At 39.4% G+C, this 17,827-nt stretch overlaps 1 protein-coding gene across 1 annotated transcript in view; it reads right to left on the reverse strand.

Annotated features, from left to right (window-relative positions):
* TSGA10 (testis specific 10) overlaps positions 1-17,827 on the reverse strand; it is a 52,063-nt gene that overhangs the window by 1,959 nt on the left and 32,277 nt on the right. The window contains exons 16-19 of the mRNA XM_044433639.1: positions 12,858-13,067; positions 10,264-10,466; positions 6,848-6,952; positions 2,170-2,304 (exon numbers count right to left, since the gene is read on the reverse strand). Of these exons, the coding sequence (XP_044289574.1) occupies positions 2,170-2,304; positions 6,848-6,952; positions 10,264-10,466; positions 12,858-13,067 (653 nt within the window). The remainder of the gene's footprint in view (positions 1-2,169; positions 2,305-6,847; positions 6,953-10,263; positions 10,467-12,857; positions 13,068-17,827) is intronic.

The following is a 17,827-nucleotide window of genomic DNA, read 5'->3' on the forward strand; positions in this document are numbered from 1 at the left end:
CCTACCAATCCTTCCATTTTATACAGAAATAGGGAGAACACAAGGATTATGGCCCTGCCACACCTTGAATGACTTACCTCAATACTACTTAATAAGTGCCTAGCATATGCAAATTCAAAAACAGCAGAAGCTTTTCTGCAATTTTTTTATAACTCCCCTTCTCCTTTCTAATACCAGGGGTTTAAGAGAAGGACATTAGCTTGGTATATTACATCAGATTAAAGACAATCAACTCCAGTCAACTGGTATATTGATTCTTATCGTAAAGTGTACATGTGATATTTTTCTTCTTGAACTATGGGTTAGGTACCAGGTAGGGTTGTGGAGGCATTGTGCTGAATCTTTTATGAGAAGATTGTTCTGTTCTTGTTTAAATATTTTCATTTCATATGAAAATATATTAATAGGAATTCTGTACACAGACATGATAATGGAATTAACCTCTAACATTTCAAAAGTACAGAAAAGCACCATTGAAGTTAAAAGGTAATTACAGGTTCTCAGTGTCTCTTTTCAAAATCAGGACACAATGATTTTCTAGATCAGGGTGAGGCAGAAGGTAGACTGGAACCTACTGGTAGATATTTGAGCGTAGATTTGTAGTGTATCTCTGTTCTCCAAAGGTTTCTGATCGGAGAGCAATAAAAGTACACCAAAAAAGAGGGAGAGGAAGCCTATCTACTTGTACTTTCTACTTACAGATTCTTTGTATTTGCACATGTTAAAGACTGGAATTTAAGTGTAGTGTGTGAAAACACCCTTGGGGCAGGGCTGATATTAAAAGCAGATGTGGTTGACTACTTGCTGAGACTTCAGCAAGATACCACTAACCAACAGTCCCTGTAGTTGTTCCCCCTTTCACCATTGCAACCTGGTTGTTCACCTGTCTCTCATTCTGGCCCACTTCCTCACTCTGGCAGTGGTAAGGTGGAATAGATGCCACTGACTATTTGCCATCTGCCTGTCAAGCAATAAGTGGAAACAATTATGAGAAAGCAGGTAAGAAGAAAGTGCAGCTGGTGATAATGGTGATAACAAAGTAGACTCACTGAGAAGTAAGGTCCAGAAAGAATGTCTGCCCCTTGAAACCTGGTACTGACATCATGATTAATGAGATATGGTTATGAATTTGCTTGAATTACACATACATTTTCAATATATTCGGGAGGACTCAAATAGGTGGAACAGAATTCCTAGACTTAGAGAAAATCTAATCAAATTAGCTCATCAAAAAGGTACGATCCAAATATTTAAAATCTTAGCAGTGATGTCATTACTCAGTTTAAGCTGGTTTAAGTTAAATTTGTCAGAAGAAAACCATTAGTATAACATCATGGCTCTAAATAATAGACTGCAAGGGAATATGAAGTAGTGGTAGCTTGGGTTCATTTGCACTAAAATTCTATCTATGGAAAGACATATTAGTGAAAAATAAAGGATAATATCGTGCTTTTCAGTTTGCAGGAACATGGCTTTATTCAAATAGATACTGTTGCACCTCCAAAGAAAGACACTTGAAACAGATATTATTTCCTACGTCATCTTCTGTAATAACATCACACACAGCTGTGAGTCTGTCTGTCTGACTTCTCCTCTCGAGGTCATTAGTTGATGTGGACGGGAGAGATACTGTCAAAAAACTGGAGAGAGGGGAAGTAGACTGGGGAACCTGCAGTGTTTCACAGAGACTACTGCAAATGCCTCTTCCTATAGAAATTATTTAGGGGGTCAAGCATGGCTTTTCCTTCCTACAGGGAGGCATAAATATATTTATGATATTAGCAATCCTACACCATTCCCCACCTCCTCTTAGGCCTCTCTACATAATTAATCATTGATACATTTTGCACCAAGGAAGGAGGAAACGGTAGTCATGCTTCACCAGCAAGGAGTAAAGGTTCAAGAATGAATGCAGAAATCATAACTAATGAATAATCAGTAGCAGTTACTGTCTGGAAACATAACCAGTAATAGTGCAGAAAATGGGGAAACAATGACATAGTCTCCAAAATCTGAAGCAAAGCAAACTTTTTTCTTTGTGCAAGAACTCTCCCACCTCACCTCCAAGTTATGTTTCCATTTTATGAACATCTTGTTAATATGAACACATTGATAGTATTGATGGAAAGGAGGCATGCTTTTCACCACTGAGCAATGTGATGTTCTCACCCTTCCAGAGATCTATCCAGAGACCTGTCGGGGGACCAGTTCCGGGAACGTTCAGGTGATGATGACCTTATTGTAGATGTTAAATGGTATGAAGCTGTAGCACTCTGACGGCGAAGCTCTTGGACAGCACGCTCTCTAAAACAAAAGTGAACATTATTTAAAGGGGGTTAAATAATATCAGTGAATGATAAAAAAATCACACACGGCTGAGGGAGCAAACAGAGAATTTTATATAGGCTTCATTCAGAACCAACAAAAAGATCAACAGAGAATTTGGATATGAAATTAGGAACATACCAAGCTACTTTTAAGTCAAAACTAGTTTCTTTATTCTAATATAATTCTGGCAGTGGCTCTCCAAGTGGTCATGTAGAAATCTTCACATCACCTCCTAGTGCAGCTTCCCTCAAGCTTGTGTCCTCGAGATGTTTTGGAAGTAAACTCCCATCAAGTATTGTAAAAGCTCAGACCTTGGTTTTCCAAGTGAGATGCCTTCAAAAACTCTTAAACATTACCTTCCCAGCCAACTACTAGCCTCAGTAAGGGGTAATTATTCTGGGAAAAAAATTCCTGCACGTGAGTGGAGGGGGTGGAGACCCAGGGCAAGTGCCATTTGGATCTGACCATCTTCCAAATAGACACAAACTGGAAATCACAGTAAGGGGACCCTTCTAAAGTCAGTAGAGATGGAAGTGATTTTTGGGAAGCCTCCTTTAAACAATAAATAACTCATTAAAGATCTAATAAAGCCTTAAGAAATTATACTTACATGTCTGCCCCTGTATAAGCTTACTTGGAAGGGGTGGATTCTATGTGCATCTCCTACAGGAAAAACCAATACTCAGGAACTAGAGTAGTCATGTTGTTGTTATGTGCTGTCAAGTTGTCTCTGACTTATGGCAATCCTATGAAAGAAAGCCCTCCAAAATGTGCTGTCCATGACAGGCTCCATTCAGCTCTTCTAAGTTCGAGGGTATGACTTCCTTTATGGATTCAATGCATCTCATATTTGGTCTTCCCTTTCATCTTTTGCCTTTGACTTTCCCTAACATGATTGACCTCTCCAGTGAATCTTGCTTTCTTATGATGTGTCGGAAGTATGACAGCCTCAGTTTTGTCATTTTTGCTTCTAGGAAAAGCTCCAGCTCAATGTCATCTAGGACCCACTTGTTTGTCTTTCTGTTGGCCCACCGTACTTGCAAAGCTTTCCTTCAGCACCATGTTTTGAATGCATCACCTTTCTTCATGTATGTACTGCATCCAGAATGAACAGATAGGAGATAAATACATCCTTGTTTGACATCTTTGCCTATGTGAAACCATTCTGTTTTCTATATTCTGCTTTCACAGTAGCTTCTTGTCCACAATACAGGTTATGCATCAGGACAATCAAGTGCTGAGTCACACCCATTTCTTTCAGGACCATACAAGAGATCCACATAGTCAAAGGTTTGCTGTGGTCTATAAAACATAGACTGATATCTTTCTGAAATTCTTTGTTACACTCCAGTAGGCAACATATACGTGCAAGATGATCTTGAGTACCTCTTCCTTTTTGGAATCCAGCTTGAATGTATGGCATTTCTTGCTCCATATAGGGTAGCATTCTTTGCTGCAATACTTTGAGCATCATTTTGCTTGTGTGGAAGATTAATGCAATGGTCCTATGGTTGCTGCATTCTTTGGCATTTTCTTTCTTGGGGACTGGAGTATATATTAAATGTCAGCTATTTTTTGGTTTTCCATATTTGTTGGCATTTTTGTTAGGATTTGAACTGATTCATTTTCTGCAGCTTGGACTAGTTCTATTGATATTCTATCTACTCTGGGTGCTTTATTCTTTGCAAGAGCTTTCAGAGCAGCTTTCACTTTGCTTTCTAATATTGCGGGTCCCTCAAAGAAGAAGGATTTACCTTCTTCAAAGATAAAAGTCTTTCATACTTTTACCTCTTCTGTATAGTTCTTCATATTTGTTCTACCTGCTCTTTATTTTCTCTTGGTCAGATAATATGTTCCCTTGTTTGTCTTTTAGCATTCCTAATCTCTGAATTCCCTTTGATTTCTTGAATCTTCTGGACGAGGTCTCTTGTTTTTCCCCTTTTGTTGCTCTCTTCTTTTTCTTTGCACTGTAATAGTTCTTTTTGTCTCTGCATGATAGTTGCTGAAAAGCTATATTCCCTATTTCTGTCCCTATTTCTTTCACTTTTTGCTTCTTATCTGTCCTTTGGAACAGTGTTTGGAACAGTCTGTTATACATCTACGCTTTTTCTCTCTTGTTGCTACAGAAGTTGTCTTTTGGCATTCTTTCCTAATATATCTTTTTCACCTTCTCCTTCCAATTACTTAGTCTATTTGATTTCTGTGTTGGCCATCTGGTGAAGTCCATGTATACAACTGTTTCAGTGGTGGCTTGAAAAATGTGTTTACACTGAACAGGTTGGCTTCACAAAATTTTATGAGTTATTCTCCTGCTTCATTTCTTACCCCTAGGCCAAATTTTCCTATAACATTGATTCTGCTTGGTTTCCTAGTTATATATTCTAGTCACCTAGAATTAGCAGCATGTCTTGTTTTGGTGCCTTCTTTTTTAATATCTCCATATAAGTTTTTGATTTTTTCTTTTTCAGCTTCTGTAGATGGAGTGTTAACTTGAATAATAGTTATATTGATAGGTTTTCCACTAATTCTGATTGATATTTTTCAGTTGGATTTTGCATTATAGCCTCTTACTGCCTGTGCTACATCTTGCCTCAGGATTAGTCATTCAGTTGCTCTGAATTTCTCATTTCTGGAATAAAACACTTTGTGTTTGTCTGATCGGAAATGTCCCATTCTAATCCACTTTAGTTTGCTCACACCAAGTACTGCAATCTTCAATTACTTGCTTTATTATTTCCAGTTTGCCTTGATTCATATTTCTCATGTTCCATGTCTAATTGTATGTGTTATGCAGCATTGACCTTTCCCTTCACCTCTCTGCATGTTGGCCCCTAACTTCCTTTTGGGTTTGGTCTAGTAGCATCATCAGTGAAAGTGTTACTTGTATTTGTCCTTTGCCCATCCCTTGTAGTTCATAAAGTGCCTTACAACCCTGGGATCTCATCTTCTGGCATTATCACTTGTTTCATGTTTGACTGTTTCATCATAGGGTTTTTGAGGTAAGAAAATTCAGCAATGGATTACCACATCTTTCTTCTGTGCAGTATTAACCAGAGTTAGCTTGAATGTCACTGTTGTTGTCTGCAAAAGATCATCCACCACAGGCAGAAGCATTTTTACCCTTATCCCCATGGCAGCCCTGAATGCATGCCTTTCATTTTTCATATATGAATGAATGGCAGCCATTGAGTTACATAGGAGAGAATGAAATGTTTCATTCTGACAATATTTCAGTATGGACAAAACAGTATTTGTAATCCTTGATGTTGGGTGGCTTGTTCTTAGTGGCAGAGACCTGTAGGCTGCTATGTGCAAATGCAGAAACACTGAAATCTAGGATGAATTTGTTTAAGATGAGTGATGCGATTACAAATCTTTTAATTCGACAGAACAGAACCTATACTACTAGCAAAGTACCAGAATAAAGGAGGCATTATGCAATGATATAAAATTAAAAATAAGCAAGCTTATTTGAATTTTGGTATATGAGTGGGACAGTATGTCACCTGTCCATAGATCTGAATCTATGATAAGCTCAAAATATTTTTTTTCTTTTCTCTTTCTTTCTTTAAAGGAACAAGGTTCCAGTCAAATAGTTTGAACTCTTGGTCTGAAACAGACAGATGCAGAAATCCCAACTGGATCTCTGGCTGCTTTAGTTACTAAAAGATGGGGTATATACAACCAACTTCCTCCATCTATACCTTTGCTGGTTCTGCAAAGTTCCCCATTCCCTCTTGGTATATCATCAGGACTCTGGCTCCTTTCTCATGAGCCATTGTCATGGATTGGAAACCTTATGCTATCAGAATTATGCCTTGACTTTGGGCTCCACTACTGCTGCTCCTGACTGGTCTAGAATAGGAGTGGATAGAAGTAGTAAAAGCAAACTGGTTCCACTGAACTTATGGCTTTGTCAAGAGGTGATTGAAGGTGTGTTAATTATCTGTCAGCTCTGCTTGAACTTCCTAAGTCTGAGGATCAGTAATAGGGTCCTCTTTTTTTTTCTGAGATCATATCTACTGCAGGGCTGGTCCTTCCAGGAAGGCAGTAGAACATAATAATCTCACACAATTCCCAAGGTTGCCGAATCCCCAGGAGCAAATTCACAGAGGGAAAGAAGTGGTGAGAAAGTCCTATTCTATGGATGTGAGTTCTATTACACTTATGGATGGACTAGAGACTGAGTTAAGATCCTGTCTCTATTAAGAAAACACACAGAAGCCCACAAGGCACACAAGCTAACCTATGTGCTGAAGATACACTGACTTACAGAAGCAGCCTCTAAACCTGGAGGCAATTTCACAACTATAGAGCAAAATCCTATGCATCTTTATTCAGAAGTAAGTCATAAAGCAGTAAAATTTACTTCCTAGTATGTTTTGGATTGCTGCCTAAATTCCATTAAATATACAATGTTTTAACCATATAGCTCAGCATCTTTCTCTGCAGTGTAGCTGCATACTATTCAATTAGAAAGAAGAAATTTAAAAAGTTAAAAATATCATCACACACTTGCCTTTCAAAGCGTTCCGTGCCCAACTGTCTTTTTGTGATATCTAACTCAGATTCCAGTTGAGTTATTGTATTTTTGAGCTGCGAAAAATCTCGACTGTAGATAGCACTGTAAAAGACAATTATAATTTGAACTGAAAGGAACTAACTAGTTAAATTTAATAAAATAAACCACTGTATAAATTTATCAAACACAGTTATCAGTGTATTCAATATAAATAAGAAACTGGATAAACAACTGACAAACAAACAAACAAGGACTTGAGCTCCATAATTTCTTACACTTCCAAGTTACAGAGAACGGAAATGCATCCACAACTTTGTATGAATGAATCTATAAAAATTTGAACATCTTGTTTGTAATGCCATCTGTGCTCATGTACTAGTCAGATTTCCTCTTGTACGCAAATTACTGTCCACTCCCATCTCCCCTGAGTAAAGGGTAAAGAACTGAACAAACTGAGAAGGTTCCTTCTAGGTTTGCACATGGATTGCGTCCCACAATTGGTTATTTCCATCTATTGCCCAAGAAAAGTAGGGACCATGTGACTAAACTTTTGAGTATTCAGTTGGTCCCACACTCCTGGGTGCCCAAACTGCAACCCAAAACCCACTTATTTATCGCAAAGTGCCAACACTGCAATAAAACCTGAATATGATGTTGCAGATTCAAATATGCCAGGGGGACAGCACAACATTGATTAGAACATCTCTTTGCTAAATCTTAGATATTAAATTTCATTTTCATAAGAAAACTCAAAGTTAAAATCTTGTGTTAATAAAAATGAATGTATTAAAACTCACAGTCCAAGCAAATATATATATATGGCAGCACACTGACCGGCCATGTGAAAGCTCAGACAAGTTGCGGCTAATGAGTCGCAGCTCGTGATGTCATTGCCTGGCACTGCTACTCCTTTCTGAGCATGTGCACGGCCCCTAAATGCGCTGTTATCTGATGCTCGGCTGCTGGGGTGATGCTGGAGTGACTTGGCTTGTGTGTCAACAAAGAGGGCTCTGCATGCCTGCTGTGGCACACGTGCCATAGGTTCGCCACCACTGATCTAGGATAAAACCACCTGGCTGATTGACACCCCTCCCCATTCCACATCTTCCCCAAATCAGAGATGGACTGGTTCTCACCAGCCATATAATTTATTTCACACCGTGTTGATCATGGTAATTCCACTGAGCATTCTAACCACACTTCATCCAGTTGAGATTCAGAGGATGAAATATCCATTTTGGAATGCTGTGCTAAAACTAACATTCAATTAAGCTAGGAATGAACTGTCCATAAACTATTATGGCATAAGTACCTGCTGTAGAACTCTCCTTAAATGAAGCATCTGCCAAGATATATATGTTAGCTTTATGTCTGGTGGAAGAATGCAGATTTGCCCAAGTTGCAGCCCTGAAAATTTCCACTAAGAGTGTGCTTAAAGCTGCTAAAGTGGCTGCTGACCTGGTTAAGTATGTGGAAACCCTTAAAGGTTTAAGGAGCCATAAGAGAACTGAGCATGTTCTCTCCTAAAGGTTGAGAGACTGAGAGAAGTGGGCATGTTCAGCCTTGAGAAGAGAAGACTGAGGGGGATATGGTATCTCGCCCCCCCCCCACGAGCATGCCCACAATCATGCCCATCTTCCCTGTGATTAAAAAAAATATTTACAGAACGGATTAACCTTATTTACATTGAAATTTATGGGGAAATTTGACTTGGTTCATGACCAATTTGGGTCGTGACCAGAGTCATGGAATGGATTAAGTTCGTGAGCCAAGGTACCACTGTACGCTATGTATCTAAGAAATCATGTGAAGTACTATTTCCCCTTTACACAGCACTGGTTGGGCCGCATCTGGTGTACTGTGTCTAGTTCTGGGCATTGCAGTTTAAGATGCATACAAGCTGGAAAGGGTTCAGAGAAGGGCAACAAGGATGATCCAGTGACTGGAAACAAAGCCCTATGAGGAGAGATTGAAAAAACTGGGTATGTTTAGCCTTGAGATGAGAAGACTGAGGAGAGTTGTGATAGCACTCTACAAGTATTTGAAAGATCTCACAAAGAGGAAGGACAGGATCTTTTCTCAATCATCCCAGAGTGCAGGACATGGACTAACTGGCTCAAGTTACAGAAATTCAGATTCTGGCTAGATACCAGGAAAAAATTCCTGACTGTTAGACCAGTATGACAATGGAACCTAGGGAGATTGTGGGCTCTCCCACACTAGAGGCATTTAAGACATAACTGGACAGCCATCTGAGATAGTTTAACTTAGTACAGAGTCCTGCACTAAGCAGGTGGTTCCACCCAATGGCCCTTTGTCCCTTCCAACTTAGGATTCTACATTCTAGTAAAAGGTCTTCTCCTCTGGATTAGGAATTATGACCTGTTTTTTGTCTTTGTTTGCTATAAAGAATGTTCCTGTGAAGGGAATAGAGACTACATTTGCTCTGGAAGCAATATTTATATTATAGTGCTTTGGTCAGATGGAGCACTGCATCCTGAACAGCGTCAGCTAAGAACACAAAGAATTTAGAGAGCTTCACCAGGATCTTATATAAGGAAGTTTAGATCTTTATTATTTAAGAGGGGACAATGGAGGCTCTTAGCACTAATGCCAAAGCTTTGTGGGCTTTCTTTAATGCAGCACTCGACTTCTTGTCTCCTTGATCTATCATGGCATAGTTCAAAGTCTGGGATGCCCTGGTTCTCTAAACCTCAGTCACTTCTTTCCTTTGATCACTGACTGATGAGCTTCAGTGGGCAACCGAAGCCTGCAGTCTGGTGCTGCGGCATCACTTTTTTGGATCTGGTCTGTAAAATTGCACTCTTGCTGTGAGGAAAAGATGACTGGTTTTGTTTTTTCTTGCCAGCAGGGCCATGAAAAATATAGAAGATAGGGGAAAGAAAATAAAATGGTTTTTTAAATGGAAGGAATTACTGAGAATTTTATAGGTAAGAAAGGTTAAAGTTTGATATAGTAGGAGTTTGAATATGAGATGATAAAAGTTTGCATGTTCCTGGATTAAAAAACAACAGGGACAAACTGGTAAGGAAGAGTCATGGATGAATAGAATATTAAAGTTTTGTTACAGCCACTTTTTCTGGGTGATTGAGGGAGATAAGTTTATTGTGAGATGACTTCCTTACACCACTGTGTGGAATCAGCCATTTTTGCACAACTTGGGTCTGGGAGAAAGCATTTTTAACTTGCATTCTCTTTTCTCCACTCAATAATTCCAATGTTCTTTCTGCATTTCATGCGATTCTCAATTAGCTGCCTATAACTTTTTCCTTTATCTCATTGGAATCCCTCACATTTTGTGAATTGTGTACAATGGGCAGAGTACAAAAAAATCAATGCAGTAATTTCAGACTTCATAATCTCGTGCTATTTCTTCCAGTTATACAACTCACATTTTGTTCTCAGCAAAAGCCAGTTGCTCTTTAAGAAGATGGATTTCCGAATCCTTTTCTTGGTTTATCATTTGAGATTGAAATTCCTTTTCTCGGTTGGATGCTAACAGTGTTTCCAGGTTTTTTATTGAGATTCTTTCATTATTGAGTTGTTTTCTGAGGAGTTCTATTTCTGAATGAGAAGATTCCCATTCATTCTGTAACTGAAAGCCAGAAGATTAATTTTCTCTAACAATATATCAGAAGGTGATGGATATCATTTTAAATTATAAACTAAATGGCATCATCCCTCTTCTTGCCCATACCATCTGTCCAGATGTCAAATGTTCAACTGTTTCTTATCTACCCATTAAGGATTGTTATCTTCCACTTTGTCAAGAACATCTATAATATTGCTCTCAAATGACATGAGAAAAATCTAACTTAACAGATCACAGTAAGCACATAGGGAATGGTTCATTCAAAGTGAAGCACTTTTAATTCCCTTTTATTTCTTATGCTGAGAGTTTGGTGCCAATTGAAGTTTTTTCCTCTTTTTAGTCCCTATATAAATTGAGGGTGCAAATTTAGGGAGCAAAGAAGCTGGGTGAGATTTAAACTTTCCCTACATAGAAGTATTGGTCTTGATCTGGATGGAAGTCCTTTAGGCTTATTTGAATTTCAAGAAAAGATAATCTACACACTACATATATAACATAGCATATAGTTTAACTATTAAATGGTTCTTAGTTACTTCACTTTGTGCCAACTTATCTTTTCCAATATAGGGTATTAAATAATGACATTGTTCTGTTAAATGTTAGAAGAAATGAACTGAAGCTCCTCAGAAAATCCACTTCACAAGACAAGACTCCATGCAAGCAGAGACTACTCTACTCATGGTCATCCCATGAAGTTGGGAGATTCAAGAAGGATAAAAAGGATCTACTTTATAGGTTGGGATGAACCCTATCAAAATTTGCACATCCAAGCATTTGTGGGCTTCCTCTTGCACTTGGCTCAGTCTTCCAAAGCATACCAAGCCAAGAAATCTGTGAACACTTGTGGGCCCCTGGGTGCACAACGGGCAACCTTTTCCTATGTCAGCTGCAGCAGCCCAAAAGACATCCACAGCTGGCACGGAAGATGGACAGCAGTCACAGATGACTGCTTTTCCGACAAGCCCCTTGTGATCAGCTTTCTTCAGCATCAGTTGCAGCACATCAACAGCAGCTGATCCTGGCACTTAAGAGAGGCATTGCTAGCGGTCATGACAAGGCTGTGTTCCTGATGAGTGCCCTGCAAACACCGGGTGTGCTCACCAGGAACCTGGACTCTGGGCTGCTGTAAAGTGGACCAGAGTCCAGGAAGCTGAGCCCAGGGAATCCAATGGACTCTCATCCTTGGAAGGATTCTTCACACACCCCTGCTATGCGACATAGCTCATAAACTACAGAATTCACTTCCACAAGAGGAAGCAATGGTCACCAGTTTGGATGGCTTTAAAAAGGTACTGGACAATTTTGTGGACAATAAAGTTATCCATGTTTACTAGTCCTGGTGGCTATATGGCACTTTCAGTATCAGAAGCAGTATACCTATGCACACCTGTTGCTGGGGAACATTGGCAGAAGAGTGCTATTGCGCTCATGTTCTGCTTGTGGGATCCTGTTGGTCACTGTGTGAACAGAACACAGATGGATCCTTGGTTTGATCCAGACTGATTCTTACATCCTTCCTGCATTCCTTCTATATTGAATATTGTTCCAATATTGAACGAGAAATCTTATTCTGCACATAGGGCATTCCAACTCATAGAAAAGAGAGCAGGTTCTGCTTATACAGAATTTGTGTTCCTAGAGATATGTAATTTAAAACGAAAGTGCACATTACATTTGTCCAGCATTTCTCTTTTAGTAATCAGCCAGACACAATCTTTATTCAGGAATGAGCCATCTTGGCTGATTTTTTAAAATTGTATTTTGGGCAACTTTCTCTGTACATTTATTTCAACAGAAACTCAGGGGATGGGGTGAATTGTGTGTTGCATACTTAGCACAATTCACACAAAATGAATTATAACAGGTGAAATAAGTCTCCTCCTTCACTCACAAAAAAGCATTCCAAAACTGGCCAGTTTGTTTAGACAAAAGCTTTAGAAACCACACTGTTGTTTGTCTCTGCTACTTAAGGTCTTGCTATTCAAGTTATAACAATGTAATGAGACTTAAGATATTGCTTAAGTCTAATTACTTAAGTTGATTCACAGATAGCTTGCTTCACTGTATGTATGTTTAGACTGCTAGCAATGGATATGAATACTGATATTTCCCAATGTAATCAATGTGATTTAAAAATGCTTTACAATGGAAGAATCACTCACTGATTCTTGGCTTATCTTCCACCTTATTTTAAACTGTTTATATATTCTGAATTTTCACACAGAAACAATCACTTAATAGCTTATTTTCTGAAATGTATCAAAGCAAATGTACCAAATATAAAAGCCCTGATAACACTGTGAGAGTTTCGTTCAAATATTCATATTATAATGTTGGTATTCTACCTTTAATACTTGTTTATGCTATGCAATGTCTATATTATACTATACTTACCCGTCCTACTTCTTGTGTTGTATTGTTTAGTTGTCTGGTTAATAAATCTTTGCTAGTATCCAATTTAATACACAGTTCTCGAACAGATGCTAGATCTGAGAGTACAGAAACTTTCTCCAGTTGGACTTTGTGGAGTTCCTCTTCCATTTTCACAAGAGACTTACCTAAAGTAGTAATCTGTGACTTGTAGGCTTTTTCTGATGCTAAATGCTGCCCCCAAAAAGGAAGAAAACATCTAATATTTATACTACAAATAGTGTATTGGAAATGTGCCTACTATCTTTAGAAAGATTGGTTATAGGTTTATCTAATGATATACAAACTTAGCTGAATGTATGGGCATTGTTTTAATAGACGATTGCAAGCAGAATATAAAATAAATATATTGGGAATAAATCAATGAAAACTGGTTACATTTAAAGTTTCATTTAAATCAGCGGGATTTATGCACACTATTAAGGCTTGTTATGACCTATGTGACCGAAGCAGACCAAAGCTGCCTTCAGATGTATGCCAAGTGGTCAAGCTTGTATGAACTTGCCCACTGATCTCAACATATGAAGTTGTTTCATTCATATGTAAGAGTGACAATAGAAGATCAGATGAACATTATGGAATCTATACTAGTATGTAATTACTACATTGAGATTACAGATTTTGTACTAAATAAATAAAAGTAACTACGGTAACTTAGGAAACCCTCTAAATTAATATAAAAGTGATGAATTTTCAAAATATTACCTTCTGGCTGCAAATTCAGATTTCAGAGTAAAAGATGAAAATTATTTCCATTATATAGAAAACAGAAACATGAAAGGCTCCAATCTACCACCCTGTACTCAAGAACCCTTTCAAAATATTTACTGGTAAACTGAGTGCTGAAATTTTCATTTTGTTGAATGCCAAGAATTCATAAATTTACAGAAAAAGAATGGGTCACACACACATGCTCCAAAGTGTCTCTAGAACAGCCAGAATGTATGAGAAAATAAAGACAACAGAATGGACAGCAGCAGCTGTTGGTATTGTTTTGAGAATTTCTGCCTTGTTTATTCCTCTTTATTGTTAGCTGGGGAAGGGGATAAATGCTTCAATAAAAAGCTGTTTCATCTACTGCAATATGATTCAGCCCAAATTCTTGCTATAAATTAACAGATCATTCCTATGATAATATTGCCATATGGCAGCTCTGCACTAAAAAGAGTAGAGTGACAGTGAAGTAAAAACTACTCCTATCTTCTTGCATGTAAACCTCTTCTATTACCAAACAAATGCCATTGGAATAATTGAAGAAAATTTATGTTCTTTAGTTTAAAGGATCTCTTCAGCATTGTCCAACCTACCCCCTACCCCCACCACAAATATGGAGTTATCAAATACTTTAGAACTGCAAGCATACTGAATGTTTCAGCCAAAACACAACTAGACTTAAAAGGTGGCAGGGACAAGATTTCTGTGTGTATGGGTGACTGGATTAGGATGGGAGCAGGACCATGGAGGAAGAAGGGCTTTAATCATTTGGTCCTATGCCATTTCCTCAGCCTAAAATCTTTCATGCTGCTGTTGGGATTCATGAGCAAACAACAGCTCCAAATGAAATTAAAATTAGGAAAACATAAGGGGTGGATTTTTATATATATATCCAATTTCCATTCTACCCAACAGCTGGAGCTTTCTGGGCAGTTTACAATAACACATAAAATACAATGTAAAATACAAACATTAAAAACAAGTTAAACAACATTTAAAAAGTTAATTCAGCCTCCCGATACTGCAGCTTTCATTCCCCCTCCCCCTGTGCTTTTCACTAACATGAAAGATACTGAACATAGATGTCTTGTGTCACATAGGCAGACGGCATACCTGTAACTGTTGTTCTTCAAGTGGTAATCTGTGCATTCATTCATATGAGTGCTGCAACTGCACAGTGCCACGTTTGGAAAGAATCCTCTAGCTAAGCCTAGAATTTTTGGCAGGAGCCCCACTTCCCCTTCCCCGTTATATAAATAGGTGGGCTCCTGTCACCATCTTAGTTCAATTGGAGGCCATCATTTGCCCTTTGTGTATGTCCACAAGTGTACTATTGCTATATAAACTCTAGGTAAAATGAAAGGAATATTCATATATATATATATATATATATATATATATATATATATATAATCTCTCTCTCTCCCCACCGACACTGATGTGGGGCTGGCGGGTGGGTTGTGTGAATACACAGATGACCACTCAAGGAACAACAGTTACAGGTATGCAACCTGCCGTTCTTCATCGTGGTCTCTGTGCATCAGACATATGGGTGACTAGCAAACATACCATTAAAGGAGGTGAGAGGTGTTGTTACAGAAGAATAGAGAACAACACAGCCCAACCGAAAGAACAGTCCTGTCTGGCTCTCACATTGAGCCAATAGTGGTGGACGAACAAGGATGATGTTGACCATGTCCCTCTACACAAAGTGTCCAGCAGTAGCCCTGCATGGAGGGCCATCGATGTTGACACTGCTCTCGTGGAATGAGCCCTAAGGAGATCTGGCAAGTCCAAGTTCACTAGCTGGTATGCTAATTTAATTGTCTCTGTGATCCAGTGTGCAAAATGCTGGGGCCTGACCTATTCTCCTTTAAAGTGACCCACATACTTTATGAACAGTAATTTCACTTACAAACTGACTTGGTTCAGGACTGATAGAAGGCTAGTGTGTGATGAACATCAAGTGTCTGTAGAACCCTTTCAATGTTTGTAGATGGTGATGGGTAGAATGCTGAAAGCACTGTTTCCTGGTTGATATGGAAGGAGAAGGATGGATGGATCAAAAGATCAAGTATGGAGGACCTATTCACAGTGTGCAAAGTTAGCTTGCCCTGGAGTTTTGGATAGGCATGGGAACTTGTTATTGGATGGGTTTGAGGAGGTAGCCATGCTCATTAAGAAATTAGCTATGCTGTCAGACAAAGCCTTTGAATGTCCAGGTGTAATATTTTCCCTTGAGCTTGGGACACTAAGTCCAGAGTGGATGGTAGGTATTGGAAATTGCAGTTGGAAAGCTGGAGTAGGGATGGGAACCAAGGCTGCCTGGGCCATCTTGGTGTTATTAGGTTGGCCTGAATGTGCTCATTCATTTTTGTTCTGGTCCTCTTGATGAGGGGGAAATGGAGGGAATGCATAGAAAGGGGTTCCCGTCCATAGAACAAGGAAGGCATCTCTGATCAAGTTCTTGCCTATCCCCACTCTGGGACAGTAGATGCTGCATGTGGTATTCTCCTCTGTGGCAAAGAGGTCTGTAGGTGGGGTGCCCCATGCAGCAAATATGTTGTTGCGAATGCTTGGGTTAAACTCCCATTTGTGAGTTTGGACTGGAGTGTAGCTGAGTGTGTCTGCAGTCACATTGTATATCCCTGCCATGTGGATCGCTACCAGGGTGATGTGTTGGATACACCAGTCCCAAATTTGCAGGATCAGTCATGTCAGAACAGTCAATTTTGTCCCACCCTGCTTGTTAAGGTAAAATACAGCGGTGGTATTGTCCAAGACTATTTGTACATGTCTGTTCTGAAACATTAGAAGTCCCTTGTAGACAGCTGGGAGCTCCAAATGATTTTTATAGAGCCTTTTTGGGGTCTGGACCATGTTCCTTGTGTCTGGTAAAGATCAGAGTGGGCACCCCAGCCAGTGAAGAATACATCAGTCATGGCTGTCGGTTCCAATGGTAGGAAAAAAAGTCCCTCCGGCAGATGTGATTCATACATCCACCAGGCTAGGTTTGCCCTTATATGCAGGAGCAGACACATTGTCTTTCTTGGTGAACCTCACTTGGGATAGAACACTTTCATGAACCAGAGCTGGCATAGCGAACCATGGTAACGGTTGATGCCATGTGCCCTAGCAGCTGCTGGATTATTTTGAGCAGGAGACCTCAAGTTGGTGAAAAGATCGGAAGCTGGTCAGGTCTCGGGGTAGATATGCTCAAGCCTACACAGAATCAAGGATTGCTCCAATGTATAGAATGGTCTGCAAAGGAGCAAGAATGGATTTTTCAATATTAATGCACAGACCCAAGTGGTTGAGAATAGTAGAGGTGATTTCAATTGACCACAATAAGTCCTGTTTAGTGTCAGCCACCAGCAGCCAGTCATCTAAATAGGGGTAAATGTACATCCCCTGCAGTTGCAAATTTGCACATACAGTAGCCATGTATTTGGTAAATACTCTCAGTCTCGTAGAGAGACTGAACGGTAGCACTTTGAACTTGTAAGCATCAGTACCAATCTGGAAACGTGGGAAGTGAGTGTAGTTGGGATGGATGCTAATATGAAAGTAAGCATCCTTTAAATCAACAGACACAAACCAGTCCCCTTTTCCTAATAGTGGCATAATGCTTTCAGGAAAGCCATTTGGAACTTTTTGGCTGGAATGAAAAGGTTTACTCCCCACAGGTCCAAAACTGGCTGCTGATCGCCATCTTTTTTAAGAACTGTTAAGTACCACAAATAGAAACCATACCTAGCTTCAGATAGGTCTACTGGTTAGATCGCACCTTTTGCTAGTAAGCTGGTGACTTTCTTCATTAGGAATAGAGAGGGAGGAGTAATGTGGACCAATCAAAGAGAAGGCAAGGTCTCAAATTAAATTTTGTACCCATGGTGTACTGTAGAAAGGACCCACCTATGCAGTCGACCTTGGGTGGATTCAACAATTATGGAGTTTGGGCATGGATAGTGTAGGACATAAGGAATGTCTCTCTCCTGTACCTGTACCTGGTACATCCCTTCCAGTCAATGGGAGGTCAGATAGTGTTGGCTGGGAAGCTCCCGGGGTTCCTTTACAGCCTTGGACAGTGTAGAGGTGAATGGTAACACTACCAGAACCATCCTCCATTCAGATGAAGTTGTATATCAGATCTTCTGTTAGAGTCTGAGCCATAATCCATCAGATAGGCAGAGTCAGATCCAGTTGATGGTAAAGGTGAT

This window comes from Varanus komodoensis, unplaced genomic scaffold (assembly GCF_004798865.1).
Source record: "Varanus komodoensis strain SLA01 unplaced genomic scaffold, ASM479886v1 scaffold1, whole genome shotgun sequence".
Classification (NCBI taxonomy): Eukaryota; Metazoa; Chordata; class Lepidosauria; order Squamata; family Varanidae; genus Varanus; species Varanus komodoensis.